Here is a 14207-nt window from a genome sequence, read left to right as displayed (position 1 = left end):
GCTTCTTGAGCACAGCAGTGATCCAATCAGACCTGTGTTTAGGAATCTCGAGATGGGAGATAACTTAGAGAAGAGAGAGATTGGAAGCACAGCAATCCATTAGGACGCCTTGGAGCTACTCCTGGTGAGAGGTGATAAGAGCCTGAACTAGGGCAGAGACTGAGTGAGGAGGACAGATGGGAGAGGTCTCTTGTGGGAAGACTAGACAAAAATCAGCAACTGATTGGGAATGGAGGGAGAGAGGAAGAGGCAAGAGTTCAAGAGGACTCTGAGAATGTGAACCTGGGTGACTGGAAGGAAATGGGAAAATTAAGTATAGTGAAGTATTTGGGAGGAAAGACAATGAGCTCTCTTTTGGACATGTTGGATTTGAAGTGCTAGAGAGTTCCAGACTTGGAGTTAGCCAGGTCTAGGTTCCCTTCCCATCTCTGACTCTTGGAGCTGGTGACAAAATCGTGACATTTTCTGAGTTTGTTTCTCCTTTTGTAAAATGAGAGCATTGGACCAGAGAGCCTGTGAAGTCCCTTTTGGTGCTATTCTAGGTTATCTGATCCAGTTGGGTATGGCTAATCGGCTGTTGGTTAGTTCATTTTGGAGAAAGAATGGGCCTGGATAGAAAGACCTAGGAGGAGTCTTGGACATAAAGGTGAGAATTGGAGCCCAGGGGCTGTAGAAAGAGAAGACCCAGAGAAAGCTCTGCCATACACCTAAATGTAAGGGGGTGGATATAAGGATAATCCAGCAAATGGAAAGACTCATCTTCCCGAGTTCAAGCCCAGCCTCTGACATTCCCTAGCTATATGACCCTGGACAAGTCACATAACCCTGTCTGCATCAGTTTCCTCATATGTAAAATGATCTAGAGATGGAATTGGCAAACCACTTCAGTATCTCTGCCAAGAAAACAGCACATGGGGTTCCAAAGAGTCAGACATGACTGAAAATGGCTGAACAACAAAGAATATCCAAGAAGAAGAAAATGAGCTTTGTTTCTAATGAATAATGTTTGAAAATGACCAAATAAAATAATGTTCAAAAGGATAAAAAAAAGAATATCCAAGAGAAGATGGGCAGTCAATTCTGTTGCTGTAGGAAGATCAAGAAGGACGAGACTTAAAGAATAGCCATCAAATTCAATAAAGAAGCAATCATTAAGCGACTTTGGGTGGTTAGGTATTATAGGACTGAGTGCTCAATCTGGAATCAAAAAGACCTGAGTTCAAATCCAGCCTCAAACATTTAACTAGCTACATGACTCTGGGTGAGTCACTTAACCCTGTTTGCTGCAGTTTCCATCTCAAAGAGCTGGACATGCCTGAAACTAGTGAACCAGTGAGCTTAATGGACTGATAACTGTTAGAAGCCAGATTATAGAGGGCTAAGAAAGAAGTGGGAGGCAAGGAGTGGGGACTTTTTATGGAAGACAAGGATCAAGTGAAGATTATTATTTTTTTAAGGATTTAGGAGGTGAGTGGAACTGGGTCTAGAGTGTAACAAGTCAGATCTGGGTGGCAGAGGGGAGGTTTCAGAATACTCCTGGTGAGAGGTGATGAGACCCTGAACTAGGGCTGAATGAAGAGGACAGCTGGGATGTGTCTTGTGTGGAGAGACTAGACAAAAGTTAGCAGCTTTTGGGTTGGGTGTGGATTAGTTCTATTAGTATCAGAACCAGAAAGGACCCTAGAGATCCCTTATCCAATCTACCCATTCCACAGAGGAGCAAGCTGAAGGCCAGAGAAGGCCAGTGATTTACTCAAGCTCTTATGGAAGGAACCCCGACTAGAACCAGATTTCAGCAGTGTCACAATAAGACCCGGGAAGGCAGATTTAAAGTGATCCTTACAAAAAAGCCGCTGTCAAGAATTAAAAATACCCCCTTGTAAACAAACTAAAACTAGAGGCTTCTGTGAACCGTGGGCCTCCCTCAGTGCAATCACACAGCTCTGTAACCTCTGCCCACGGACCAGATTTCATCAAAACCCATTAAAAAATGATGAGAGGCTCTGCCCGGTAGAAACTTTGCTTGGAGATAGTGGCTAGCACTTTCCAGTGCCCACAACGAACACCAGATCTGCAACTTTTTTCACATTTCATCTTTTCACCTCAACCCTGTGAGAGGAGGGCAAACTGTCCCTTCATTTTACAGAAAAGGTAAACTGAGACCCAGAAGGGGAAATTTTTTTTTTCTATACTGATCTGGTCTATCATCTGATTGGATCTTCCCTGGGTAAAGGACCCAGCCCAATCCCTTCATGGGATAAAAAGATGAAGTGACCTGCCTTAGATCACCTGGGCAGTAAGTGGCAAACAGGATTTGAATCCAGAACCTGTAGATCCAAGTCAATTCTTCTTTGCAGTGCTCCCTACGTCTTTAAGTCTTCCTTATGGGTCCCTCCAGCAGCTCTTTTCCCCAAAGCACTTTGCTTGTCAGGAAAAGAAGGATGTTATTCATAATCCTTAAGTAGAAAACAAAACCAAACAATGTGTTTCTGGGGAGGAAAAAAACCCACCCACCAACCCAGAAATGTTTGAAGGAATGGGCTGGGGGCAGAGGCTCTTGGGAAACCTATTTGTTGGGCCAAAGTCCTGATAAGTCCCTTCTAGCCTAATAATAACTGGAGATCATACGCAGAGAGCCCTTCGGGGTTTGCATCGTCTCTTCTCAGCTCTGACCATCACGAATTGGGGGCTCGCACCTGGAGAGCCAGCTCAGTTAGCTCTCCTTTCTCCAGCCTATCCCTCCTTACCTGGGATTCTATTATCTCTCTCCTCTCAGGTTTCTCTTCCCTGTGAGGCTGGGAACCCCAAGACGGCGTGGCCCCGACTTGCATGTCCTAGTGGCTAAATGCATTTGTTAACAATTAAAGGAGCAAGGAAAAGAATTCAGCAGCAGCAGCCGAAGAAAGACCCCCCCCACCCCCCCATACAGAGAAGTCCCACCCACCCCAGCTCAGGCAGGTGGAAATCATTGCATCCGAGGACTTCCTGCTAAAAGGGACCTGGGGGTGCTCTCGGGCCAGTGCCTTCATTTTAGACATGGGAACCCAAGGGAGACTCAGGATTTGAATTCAGGTCCTCCAACTCCATGCTGAACGCTCCTAGGGGCTTTGTCCTACGGAACGTGCCGCCTGGGTGAGGGACTCGATACTGAGCGCGTACAGGAATCCGAGAGGGGACCCGGGGCTCAGTGCGGCGGAGGGCGGGAGCAGGGAGTGTCTGTTCTCCGTCCTGGTGAAGCTCAGGTAAAGGAGAGGGGCCATCACGGACCCCAGAGCCCAAAGACTTTCCCTCTTCCAATCCTTCCCCTCACGCGTTCTTATATGGCCTCGTGGGGGACGTAATGGGAGTCAGAAGGGGAAAAAGGGTCGTTTACACCGCCGTGTGATTGGAGGGAGGAGGGTCAGCAAGCCCACTTCGGTGGTGGCTCTGCCGTCTGAGGGTATCCATGGTGATGCCCCGGGCCCCCCGCGGGGCGCGGGGCCGTGCTGAGTCTGAGCCTCTCTGGGAAACAGCACCAAGTACGACTGAAGGGTACCCAAGGGCGCCCACGCCCGCCTCTTCCTCACGAGTTCCCGGCAGGTAGCAAGAGCTTTAATGTCGGGACTGACAGTAAAGGCTGGAGTAAAGCCTTTCTCTTCTTAAGCGCCTACTACGTGTCAGGCACTGTGTAAAAGTGTCTTGTTTCTCTGCGGGTCTCTTGGTTCACTATCTCTTTTGGGGTAGGCGGCCCGAGGCGCCTCCTCCTCCTCCTCTTCCTCCTCGTGCTCGCCGCCACGCTGCGCGGAGCTAGCCTTGACCACGCGGTGACCGGTCGGGAGGCGGGCGGAGCGCGGGCATCCGGCAGGTGGCGCCGCTGAGCGGGCCCGAGAGCAGGCAGATAAAGTCGGGGGGGCAGCGCGGGGCCGGGACCGCTATGGGGCTGGCGGTGGCGGCGGCTGCGGGCGGAGGCAGAGGCGGAGGCGGCGGGGCGCTGGCGCTGGAGCGGGAGCTGGGGCGGGCACTCCGGGAAGACAAAGGCTGCGGGGCGGCGACGGAGGCGGCAGCGGCGGCGGCGCGGGGCAGGGCGCGGCGCTGAGGCCGCGCGCCGCGGGCGCAGCGCGCACGGAGCCCCGGCCCGAAGTTGGAGCGACGCGGCACCGGGGAGCGCAAAGAGCCCGGGCCGGCGGCGGAGCCCACGGACGGGCAGGGGCAGCCGGTGAGCCAGTCTGCGGGGCGCCCTCGGGGCTCCCCAAAGTTTGCTGTTTTGCGCCGCGGGACGGGGCGCGAAGGGCAAACCCCGTCCGGAGGCGAAGCGGGGACGCCGGGCGCGGGGCACTGCCCTCTCCGGGGAGCAGCTGGACCTTCTCAGCCCTGCCCCGCGTGGATGCAGAGGTGGGGCAGCCCTCCTGAAAGCCGGGAAGCCGGGAGAGGCTTGGGGAGACCAAGGACGGAGAAGGGGAAGGGACCCTGGCAGAGTCAAGGTCCCCAGCCGGCGGGGGCCTTGGGAAGAGTGAGGATTAAAGCTGAAGGAAAAATGGGGGGGGGGGGGGGGAAGCAGGCAGGCAGAGGAAGGAACCCAGCCACGGAAGAGATGAGGAAGAAGATAGGAGGAACCTAGGCAGAGCCAAGGTCCCCAGGCACAGGGCTTGGAGATGAGGGGGAAAATAGGGGGGCCTTCAGAAGAGTGACGGTTCCCAGCCCTAGGATTAAAGATGGGGGTCTGGGGACAGGCAGAAAGGTCCCCAATCCTAGGGCTAGAGATAGGAGGAAAACCTTAGGAATGTGAAGCAAGGGGAGCCCCCCCACCCCAGTTACAGGACTGTAGGGGAGACTAAAGCAGCTTGAGGCCCCTAGTCTGAGGGTTCTCTTGACCCTCAGAGTCACAGTTTACCCAAACCTGGGCACATTGGATTGGGGGTGACTCAGGGTGGGGGTACTTTGAGAAGCAGCCTCACCTCCCCCATCTTTGAGAACGCCTCTGCCCAGGGCTAGTTGTATGCCCCAACTTGCCAACTCAACGAAGCAGCTGCTTCTCTCTGTGGGCACCACCCCCTCGGTGCCCAGCCCAAGTGGCAGCACAGGAGGGGGCTGGGTGCCCAAGTATCCAGGACCTTGGGGCCCTGAGCCTTGAGAAAAGGGGTTTCAGTCCCGGGGCTCCTGGAAGCGGTGACCTTGGTTCCGGCTCAGGGTAATTTGATCTCCTAGCACTACTCCCCCTCAGGCCTGGGCTGGGGGCTCTTGGGGGATTCTCATCCCTGACCCCCTGGTCCAGTCTAGAGTCACTAAACCCTCAATCGAACCCCCTGCCCACCCTCCTCAGGGGCTGGAGGCGTCCAACTTCAGACTGCCCGATCTGCAAGGGATTCTCATCTCATCCAGCACCATTATTTTACCGAAGGGGAAACTGAGGCCCAGAGAGAGGAAGGGACGTGCCCAAAGCCATACAACAAGTCGCTGGGAGGGCTCGCCCTAGAAACTAGGTCCCTTGATTTCTGGCCCCCAGTTTTTCTATCCTAGCGCAGCCGGCCTAGCCTCTGACCCCAAAGAACTCTGTCAAAACAACAGAACAGCTTGGCAGAGCCCCCTGGGAAGTGGCTCAGGGCCAGCCGGGAGAAGGAGGCAGAGTCTGCCGCCCTCAGGGATGGCCCCCTCGTCTCAGCAGCCCAGCCGGGGAGAGGGGGCGTGGGGAACCCCCGGGGGACGAACCTGTCTTTCTTTGGAACCCCAGGGACGGGAGACCTCCGAGGGAGCCTGGAGGAAGCGGCCGTAGTCTAGGCAGAGGGTCTCCGGTCACTATTTCCTTCTGGAAAACCTTGACAGGAAGCAGAGACCAGGAAGCGGTGGGGGTTGGAGGTGGCAGCCTACAAGGATGGGGGTTGGCTGCCCCCCAGGGTGGGGGCGGAAGGGGGGTCCGGTTTCAGGCCGTGCCCATGTGACCAGCACAGCTGCGGAGGGAGGCCTGAGGGGGGTGGGAAGGAGGGCAGAGGGAGTTCTCACCCAGTCTGAAGTACCCCCGAGCTCCCTTGGGATCACCCCCTTCCCAGGACCCGCAGGCCAAAGGGGCTGCAGCCAATTTAGCCCCCCCCCCTCCCCCGGACCCTGGTGGCAGCAGGTTTGTGTGTGGTTTGTGGGGGGGGGGTGCCGGCGGGTGGGAGAAAAGTGGGTAATAAGGAAAATGCTGGATTCGGGGTCGGGAGCGGCTGAATTCCCGGTGTGTGCCTGACCGCCTGGTGACCTTCTCTGTAAAACGAGGGGCTTGAGCGAGACAGTGAAGTTTTCAGCCCTGAAGTCTGTAGTCCCGGTTCAAGGCCCCCCTCAGCTTGTGGAGAAGGTCGGGGCTCTGTTTTTAAGTGCTGAGTGAGTACGATTCCCCGGCTGTGTTTACTGCCTTACCAGGCCCCACGGCCCCCCAGAGCTTCGGGCTGTCCCCCAGGCTCTGCTCACTTTCCCTCACTCCCCTGCCAGCCGGTGGGGAAGATCCATGAAGAGCCCCAGCTCAGGGTTGGGAGGAGGCTGGGGAACTCTCTCCCAGGCCAGCCCCCTGGGTCCCGGGCTCTGACCTGAGCCTCTCTGAGGCTCTCTGATCCTGACCTGGGGGCTCCGAGTTATAACGGCATCCACTGGTTGGAAGGAGCCATCTTACAGAGGAAGACACTGAGGCAGGGGAGGCAGCATTCAAATTCAGGTCTGCTGTGTCTCTCCAGGGAGTGGTTTGGGGTCTTGAAAGGGCCTCTGGGGCTGGACAAAGGAGGGCAACAACAGGAAAAGGCTTAGAGCAGGGGCCCAGGGCCGACCAGTGGTTACATTTTCAGGAAGAACATTTATTGCTAAGAAAGTGACAAATGCTATAAACCGGGGCTCAATTGATTATGATGTTCCTGATTGTCTATATTTAAAGTGATGGAGATAATGAAAATAACGCAGACTTGATTTAAAAGTGGGTTGTGTAGCTCAGTGGATTGAGAGTTCAAATCTGACCTCAGACACTTCCTAGCTGTGTGACCCTGGGCAAGTCACTTGACCCCCATTGCCTAGCCCTTACCACTCTTCTGTCTTGGAGCCAATACACAGTACTGATTCCAAGATGGAAGGTAAGGGTTTAAAAAAAATAGATCAATAAACCTGACCTGAGACACTTCCCAGCTGTGTGACCCTGGGCAAGTCATTTGACCCTAATTGCCTAGCCCTACCACTCTGCTGTCTTACAGGGATCCTAAATGAATACTGATTTTAAGACAGAAGGGAGGGTTTAAAAAATAAGAATTTGTGGTGAATCCTTCTCCCCAGTCCCCGGAGACATCTTTGCCAGCTTACCGAGCCATCTAGAAGTCAGTCGCAGGCACCTAGAAATAGTGGGGACTAAAGACATGCGGGCCGCTGGCTGGGCTGCTGCTTGTGGAGGAGCAGAGGCTGGGTAGAGGAGGCGGCTGTCTTGGAGGATATGAGAGACGTTCGTAGGGTCGCTTTCCCGGGCACCAAACTGGGCGCAGCGAGTGGGCTCTGCGGAGGGAGATTTGGGAAAGTAAAAATTTCCAAACCATTCAGGCTGTCTCTGGACCAGGCACGGGCTCCTTCCTGCTTCTTCGGGTGGGGCCTGATGCTTTGGGAGATTCCTTCCGGACGAGGCTCTCTAGATTCACACGGACTCTTCTCCCTAGCAGGGACTGACCCCCAGGGCCCAGAAGCCAGCTGTCACCCCGACTCCCCGGGCCCTTCTCTCAGCTCCCCTGCCGCAGCCTGACCAATGACCACGAGGTGAGTCAAGACCCCCGACTGTCCCTCCCCATTCCGGCTCAGAGGTGTCCCTGATGGGGACCCCCCCTGCCCCAGCCACCTCCCCAGGGCTGAGCCGGCTTCTTCCGCAGGGAGCAGCCCCTCTTCAGCACCCGGGCCCATGTCTTCCAAATCGACCCAGCCACCAAACGGAATTGGATCCCCGCGGGCAAGCACGCCCTCACGGTCTCCTACTTCTATGATGCCACCCGGAACGTGTACCGGATCATCAGCGTGGGGGGGACCAAGGTCTGTGACTCGGGGGGCCCTCAGGTTCCTCATCTGGAGAGGGAGGGAGCCCCCTCGAGCTCAAAGCCTATGAAATGGCTTTCTTCCTGCACCCCTAACCTTTGTTCATATCGCCCACTTGGACATGGGTGTCTCCCTTCCCCAGGCTGTTGGAATCTGAAGGTAGACAGCTGTGTGGACACATAGAGACACAGACACCCCTGGGAACCCTAAGAACCATCCCTTACGGCCTCCCCCCCACCCCGTCTGTTTCCCCCCCCCCCCCCAGGCCATCATCAACAGCACAGTCACCCCCAACATGACCTTTACCAAGACTTCCCAAAAGTTCGGGCAGTGGGCGGACAGTCGGGCCAACACCGTCTACGGGCTGGGCTTTGCTTCCGAGCAGCATCTGTCCCAGGTCTGGCTTCCAGGAAACTTCTCAGGGTGGATGTGGGAAGGGAGAAGGGGCCGTGGCTGTTGGGTGAGCTCGGGAGGAGATCCACGGAGGGGCTTAGCTACATCAGATCTGGGCTACGACTCCCAGCCGTGGCACCGACTGCTTTCTCTTGGCCCTTCCTACGTCTATCTAGTTTGCAGAGAAATTCCAGGAGGTGAAGGAGGCCGCCCGGCTGGCCCGGGAGAAGTCTCAGGATGGCGGAGAGCTCACCACCCCGGCCCTTGGCCTCTCCTCCCACCAGGTCAGGCCTTTACTTTGAGGGAACAGGGTGGGGAGGAGAGGGAGGGACTAAGTTGTGGCTCCCCTTCCTGGGAGCGGGAGAGCCAGTGCTGTAGGAGAGCCACGCAGTGTTCCTGCTCTCCCCCTCATCAGTCTTCCCTCCTGCCTGAGAGCCTCCCCACAGCCGTTCTGCTTTCATCTCTTCTTTGTCCAAGTTCAGAATGACCCGATAAAGTTTCCCCTCAGAGGGCTTGGTCTTGGGCTGAGGTCTGTGAGAGAGAAAAGGGACCCAGCCGTAGTTCTGTTCTTGGTCTGGTTGGAGTAGGAAAATTCATACCCAGTAATAGAAGAGCAAGAGCAACTCTAGCCCTAAAAAGTGCCCATCATGTGCTTAGAAAGTCAGAGCTGGGAGAGATCTTAGAACAGAGGATGTCAGAGCTGGGAAGGAGCTTAGAACAGAGAATGTCAGAACTGGGAGAGATCTTAGAACAGAGAATGTCAGAGCTGGGAGGGAGATTAGAACAGAGAATGTCAGAGCTGAGAGAGTCCTTAGAACAGAGAATGTCAGAGCTGGGAGGGAGCTTAGAACAGAGGATGTCAGAGCTGGGAGGGAGCTTAGAACAGAGAATGTCAGAGCTGGGAGAGACCTTAGAACAGAGAATGTCAGAGCTGGGAGAGACCTTAGAACAGAGGATGTCAGAGCTGGGAGAGTCCTTAGAACAGAGAATGTCAGAACTGGGAGAGACCTTAGAACAGAGAATGTCAGAGCTGGGAGGGAGCTTAGAACAGAGAATGTCAGAGCTGAGAGAGTCCTTAGAACAGAGAATGTCAGAGCTGGGAGGGAGCTTAGAACAGAGAATGTCAGAGCTGGGAGGGAGCTTAGAACAGGGAATGTCAGAACTGGGAGGGAGCTTAGAACAGAGAATGTCAGAACTGGGAGAGACCTTAGAACAGAGAATATCAGAGCTGGGAGAGACCTTAGAACAGAGAATGTCAGAGCTGGGAGGGAGCTTAGAACAGAGAATGTCAGAACTGGAAGAGACCTTAGAACAGAGAATATCAGAGCTGGGAGGGAGCTTAGAACAGGGAATGTCAGAACTGGGAGAGACCTTAGAACAGAGAATGTCAGAGCTGGAAGGGAGCTTAGAACAGGGAATGTCAGAGCTGGGAGAGTCCTTAGAACAGAGAATGTCAGAGCTGGGAGGGAGCTTAGAACAGGGAATGTCAGAGCTGGGAGAGTCCTTAGAACAGAGAATGTCAGAGCTGGGAGGGAGCTTAGAACACAGAATGTCAGAGCTGAGAGAGACCTTAGAACAGAGAATGTCAGAGCTGAGAGAGACCTTAGAACAGAGGATGTCAGAGCTAGGAGGACTCTTAGAACAGAGAATGTCAGAGCTGGGAGGGAGCTTAGAACAGAGAATGTCAGAGCTGGGAGGGAGCTTAGAACAGGGAATGTCAGAGCTGGGAGAGACCTTAGAACAGAGAATGTCAGAGCTGGGAGAGAGCTTAGAACAGGGAATGTCAGAGCTGGGAGGGAGCTTAGAACAGGGAATGTCAGAGCTGGGAAAGACCTTAGAACAGAGAATGTCAGAGCTGGGAGGGAGCTTAGAACAGAGAATGTCAGAGCTGGGAGGACCCTTAGAACAGAGAATGTCAGAGCTGGGAGAGACCTTAGAACAGAGAATGTCAGACCTGGGAGGGAGCTTAGAAAAGAGAATGTCAGAGCTGAGAGAGACCTTAGAACAGAGAATGTCAGAGCTGAGAGAGACCTTAGAACAGAGGATGTCAGAGCTAGGAGGACTCTTAGAACAGAGAATGTCAGAGCTGGGAGGGAGCTTAGAACAGAGAATGTCAGAGCTGGGAGAGACCTTAGAACAGAGAATGTCAGAGCTGGGAGGGAGCTTAGAACAGAGAATGTCAGAGCTGGGAGGGAGCTTAGAACAGGGAATGTCAGAGCTGGGAAAGACCTTAGAACAGAGAATGTCAGAGCTGGGAGGGAGCTTAGAACAGAGAATGTCAGAGCTGGGAGGACCCTTAGAACAGAGAATGTCAGAGCTGGGAGAGACCTTAGAACAGAGAATGTCAGACCTGGGAGGGAGCTTAGAAAAGAGAATGTCAGAGCTGAGTTTGTTTCATTTAAAAAGTTGAACTTGCAAGGGAAGACTTCAGTTCTGCCCTGTTTAGACGTCATTCCCTTAGGCAGCTGCCATCATGTGCACCCCAGTGCCTCGATGGGGGGACCCCAGACACACGGGTGAGACTTCAGGCCCAGATAACTGAGATGTTTGCGGCTCACCTGCTCACTAGACACACAGACCCTTTTTTATCGTGCAGTGAAGTCAGTGAATTTTTGTGCCGTCACTGAAGTGAATAATCGCTGCTTCTTTATGAAATGGGGAATTCTGATGAGAAGCAGGATTGGAAGGAGCAAAATCCACCCAAGTCCTGTCGCTGACTTTGCCCTCTGATCACTCCCACATTTCTATTTCTCCCCCTTAGCAGAGCTCTCCTGGCCCAGGACTTTCCACTTCTGCTCCTCCCTCTAAACACGGATGGAGCCAACTTACTCAGGCCTCCACCTCCTGGATTAGAAAGTTGGGCAGCTTTCTTGTGGGAAGCTGTTAGACCCTTAGCAGGGACAGCATCACTAAGCCTGACCCGTCTCCTGCGTCCTCCTTCCCTCCGGCTGCCCTGTCTGTCCTTCCTCCTCGGAGCCAACGAGCCAGAGTTGGGGGGCTCCACTGGTGACTTTGACTTCTTCCTCTCCCAGGTACCCCCAAGCCCCTTGATTGGCACCAATGGCCCCGGGGATGAGAAGCTGTTCCGAAGCCAGAGTGCCGACGGGCCTGGCCCCACGGAAAGGGAAAGACTCAAAAAGATGCTGTCGGAGGGGTGAGAGTTGGGGAGCCCTTGTGGGGGGCCGGAGCAGACTTTGGGGAAAGGCCGCTCTCACTCGCCCGCCCCCTGGCCCGGCAGGGTCTCCCCCTGCATGTGTGCCCCCGTGTTGTCTCCCCAGCTCGGTGGGCGAGGTGCAGTGGGAAGCCGAGTTCTTCACCCTTCAGGACAATAACAACAAGCTGGTGGCTGCCCTGCGAGAGGCCAATGCCAGCGTGGAGCGGTGGAAGGAGCAGCTGGAGGCCTACCAGGAGGAGACGGAGCGGCTTCGGCTGCGGGTAGGCCGGCCAGAGCCGCTGGGCTCTGGGAGGAGGATGGCGGGCCGGACCGAAGGCAGGGAAGGGAGGGAAGCCGCGCTTCCTCCCCAGGCTGTTCTGACGCCCCCTGCCCCTGGGAAGCTCCCTCCTGAAATGGAACAGATCCGGGCTGGTTTGGGGTGTTGTGGTAAAGCCAGGGCCGGCCGCCCTCCCCTCGCAGGTGGCCGAGCTCGAGGCTCAGGGGCCCTCGGAGACGCCCAGTGACGGCGGGAAGGAGGGGCTGAGCCAGAGGCTGGAGGAGCTGGAGATGCTCATTAAGACCAAGGATGAGGTATGTGCTGGAGAGAGGGGTGGGCTGGGGGGGCTGGGACCGTCCCCCTCCCCCCACCACTCTCACTTCTGCTTCTGTCGAGTTCTGTTATTTAGAGCCTTCGAGGAAAGCGCTTTTCTCAGCACATCTTGAGCTAGGCAGTGTATTTCATGAGGATCATTCCCATTTCCAAGAGGGGGAGACTGAGGCCCGGAGGGGGTCCCCCAGGGAGTCAGGGGCGGAACTTCCAGGCCCCGGAGGTTTTCCCTTTCCTCCATCCTATGGCTTCTCTAATCCCTCACTTCTTCACCTCTGACCTCTGACCCCTGCACCAGACACCTGACCCTCCACCCTGACTCCCATACCCCACCCCTCCCGCTCTTAGGAGATCCAGATGTTGAAGAGCCAGAAGGGTGGCCTTCGAGAGGCGGAGAGCGAGCGGGAACGGGAAGAGGCCCTCCAGAAACTTCAGGTGGGGGGGGGGGGGTCAGGAGGAAGGATGGAAGAGCCGCTCCCCAGGAGGGAGAATGGGGTCGGGGCTTCCCCTGCTGGGATGTGGGTGCTTGGGAGGAAGCCGCCTGCTGCGAGCCGGGCCCCCGACTCCCATCCCCGTCCCTCGGGCCCCTCCTGGAGGCAGTAATGGCCGCGTCCTCCCTCCCAGGAGCTGGAGAGCAGGTACACGGAGATGGAGCGGCAGCTTCAGGGCACCCAGCGCAGCCTGGAGGAGGCCCGAGGGGAGCGGGAGCGGGCCCGCGCCGAGGTGCTCAGGGCCACCGAGCTCCTGGACCTCAAGATCTGTGAGCTGAGCGAGCTGCGCCAGGGCCTGGCCCGGCTGGCCGATGGCGCCCCCTGACCGGCTGGGGCCAAGGGGGGCCGGATGCTCTCCTGAGCCTCCAAACCTGGCACCGAGGGGTCTGTGGTGGGTGACGGGGCATGGCTTTTGTAGGGGGCGGGGAACGTTGGCAGTTTTTCCAGTAGTTTTCTATTTAAAGCAATCCTTTCCCCGGCCCCCTCCAGCGCCTGGTGGGAGCCTGGATTCGGGGAGCTCCAGCCCTGGCTGGCCAGGCCTGACTGCCTTCGGGGATCTGAGTCACAGGAGGAGGGAGCCCAGGAGACTTCCAGACCGGAAGCTGGGTCGGCGCTGACTCAGCCCTTCAGGCTGGGGCTGGTCTAGATGGGGGGGGGTGGGGGAGGCCCCTCCCAGGAAGGGAAGAGGGGCAGGAACCTGCTCTCCCAGCATCTTCCTCCAGCCCTGAAAGCCCTGGAGAGGGGCATTCATTCCCCTAAAGCTGGCATGAAGGGAATGCCCTGGGCTGGGGGGGGGGGGGGGGAGACGCTGGTTCCAGCTCTGCTGCCCATTAGCAAGAGTGTGAAGAGGGGCTCGCGGGCTGCTGGAGGGGCGGCTGAGAGGAAGGGGGGAGGGGTGTGGGACAGCTGTGTTGGGGGAGGGGTTCCTTTGTGACATTGGGGATTTGTAGGTTTTTTAGTATCTGGGCAGTGGCTGTCCAGGAAAATTAAATTTCTAATCTTACTGTGCCCGTTCCTGTGGCTTATTCAGTTCCACTTGTTCACCAGCTGCCACGTGCTTATGGGAGACTCCTGACAAGCCTCCCCCCTGTGCTCTGCTCCGGGCCTCCCACGAAGGAGGGACAGGACCAGAGCCAGAGGCTGGGAGAAGGAACACACTGAAGGCCAGAAGGCCATTTAGTCCCTGGGTGCAACCTCAGGTCCGGGAACTGGGAGGGGAGTGGGGGAGGGAAGACCTGATTATTACAAGAGAATCGATTTCCTCTGTAATCAACACGTGATGCAGAGGGTTAAGAACCTCCCTCAAGTATAGCTCGGTGGCTCACTAACCTGAGGGCCAGGCCCAGAGACAGGTGCTCCGGGTTCAAATGTGGCCTCACACGTATGATCCTGGGCCAGTCACGTTACCCCCATTGCCTAGCCCTCACCACTCTTACACCTTATAAACCAATCACAGTATTGATTCCAAGATGGAAGGGGAGGGTTTAAGAAAGAACATCCTGTAGTCCACCCCCTCACATTATTTTTAGGATTGTATTGGTGCCTTTCATTTGCTATC

General features: G+C 55.9%; 1 protein-coding gene across 9 annotated transcripts; it reads left to right on the top strand.

Moving 5' to 3' along the window:
* Positions 1-2692: 2692 nt before the first annotated feature.
* On the top strand, positions 2693-13652 carry HOMER3 (homer scaffold protein 3). Of its 9 annotated transcripts, none has more exons than XM_056822158.1 (10): positions 2693-3242; positions 7641-7734; positions 7845-8001; positions 8270-8401; positions 8574-8681; positions 11430-11551; positions 11676-11832; positions 12032-12142; positions 12507-12593; positions 12783-13652. In XM_056822158.1, exons 2-10 carry the CDS (start codon positions 7724-7726, stop codon positions 12972-12974), a joined length of 1077 nt encoding a protein of 358 aa, XP_056678136.1. In that variant the 5' UTR covers positions 2693-3242; positions 7641-7723; the 3' UTR covers positions 12975-13652. The 9 variants fall into 9 exon arrangements, with proteins under 9 accessions (XP_056678136.1, XP_056678134.1, XP_056678135.1 ...); XM_056822156.1 differs by having other exon boundaries at positions 2973-3132; XM_056822157.1 differs by having other exon boundaries at positions 2973-3132; positions 7638-7734.
* Positions 13653-14207: the final 555 nt, after the last annotated feature.

The sequence above is a fragment of the Monodelphis domestica genome, chromosome 3, assembly GCF_027887165.1.
Source record: "Monodelphis domestica isolate mMonDom1 chromosome 3, mMonDom1.pri, whole genome shotgun sequence".
NCBI classification, from domain to species: Eukaryota; Metazoa; Chordata; class Mammalia; order Didelphimorphia; family Didelphidae; genus Monodelphis; species Monodelphis domestica.
Note: the sequence above shows the minus strand (reverse complement) of the source record. Positions and strands in the feature narration are given on the sequence as shown.

Excerpts from the sequence above, each read along its gene's own strand:
- HOMER3 (XM_056822158.1), top strand. Across the intron at positions 8,402-8,573 it reads CCGAGCAGCATCTGTCCCAG|TTTGCAGAGAAATTCCAGGA; the intron begins GTCTGGCTTCCA and ends ACGTCTATCTAG. Across the intron at positions 11,552-11,675 it reads AAAAAGATGCTGTCGGAGGG|CTCGGTGGGCGAGGTGCAGT; the intron begins GTGAGAGTTGGG and ends TTGTCTCCCCAG.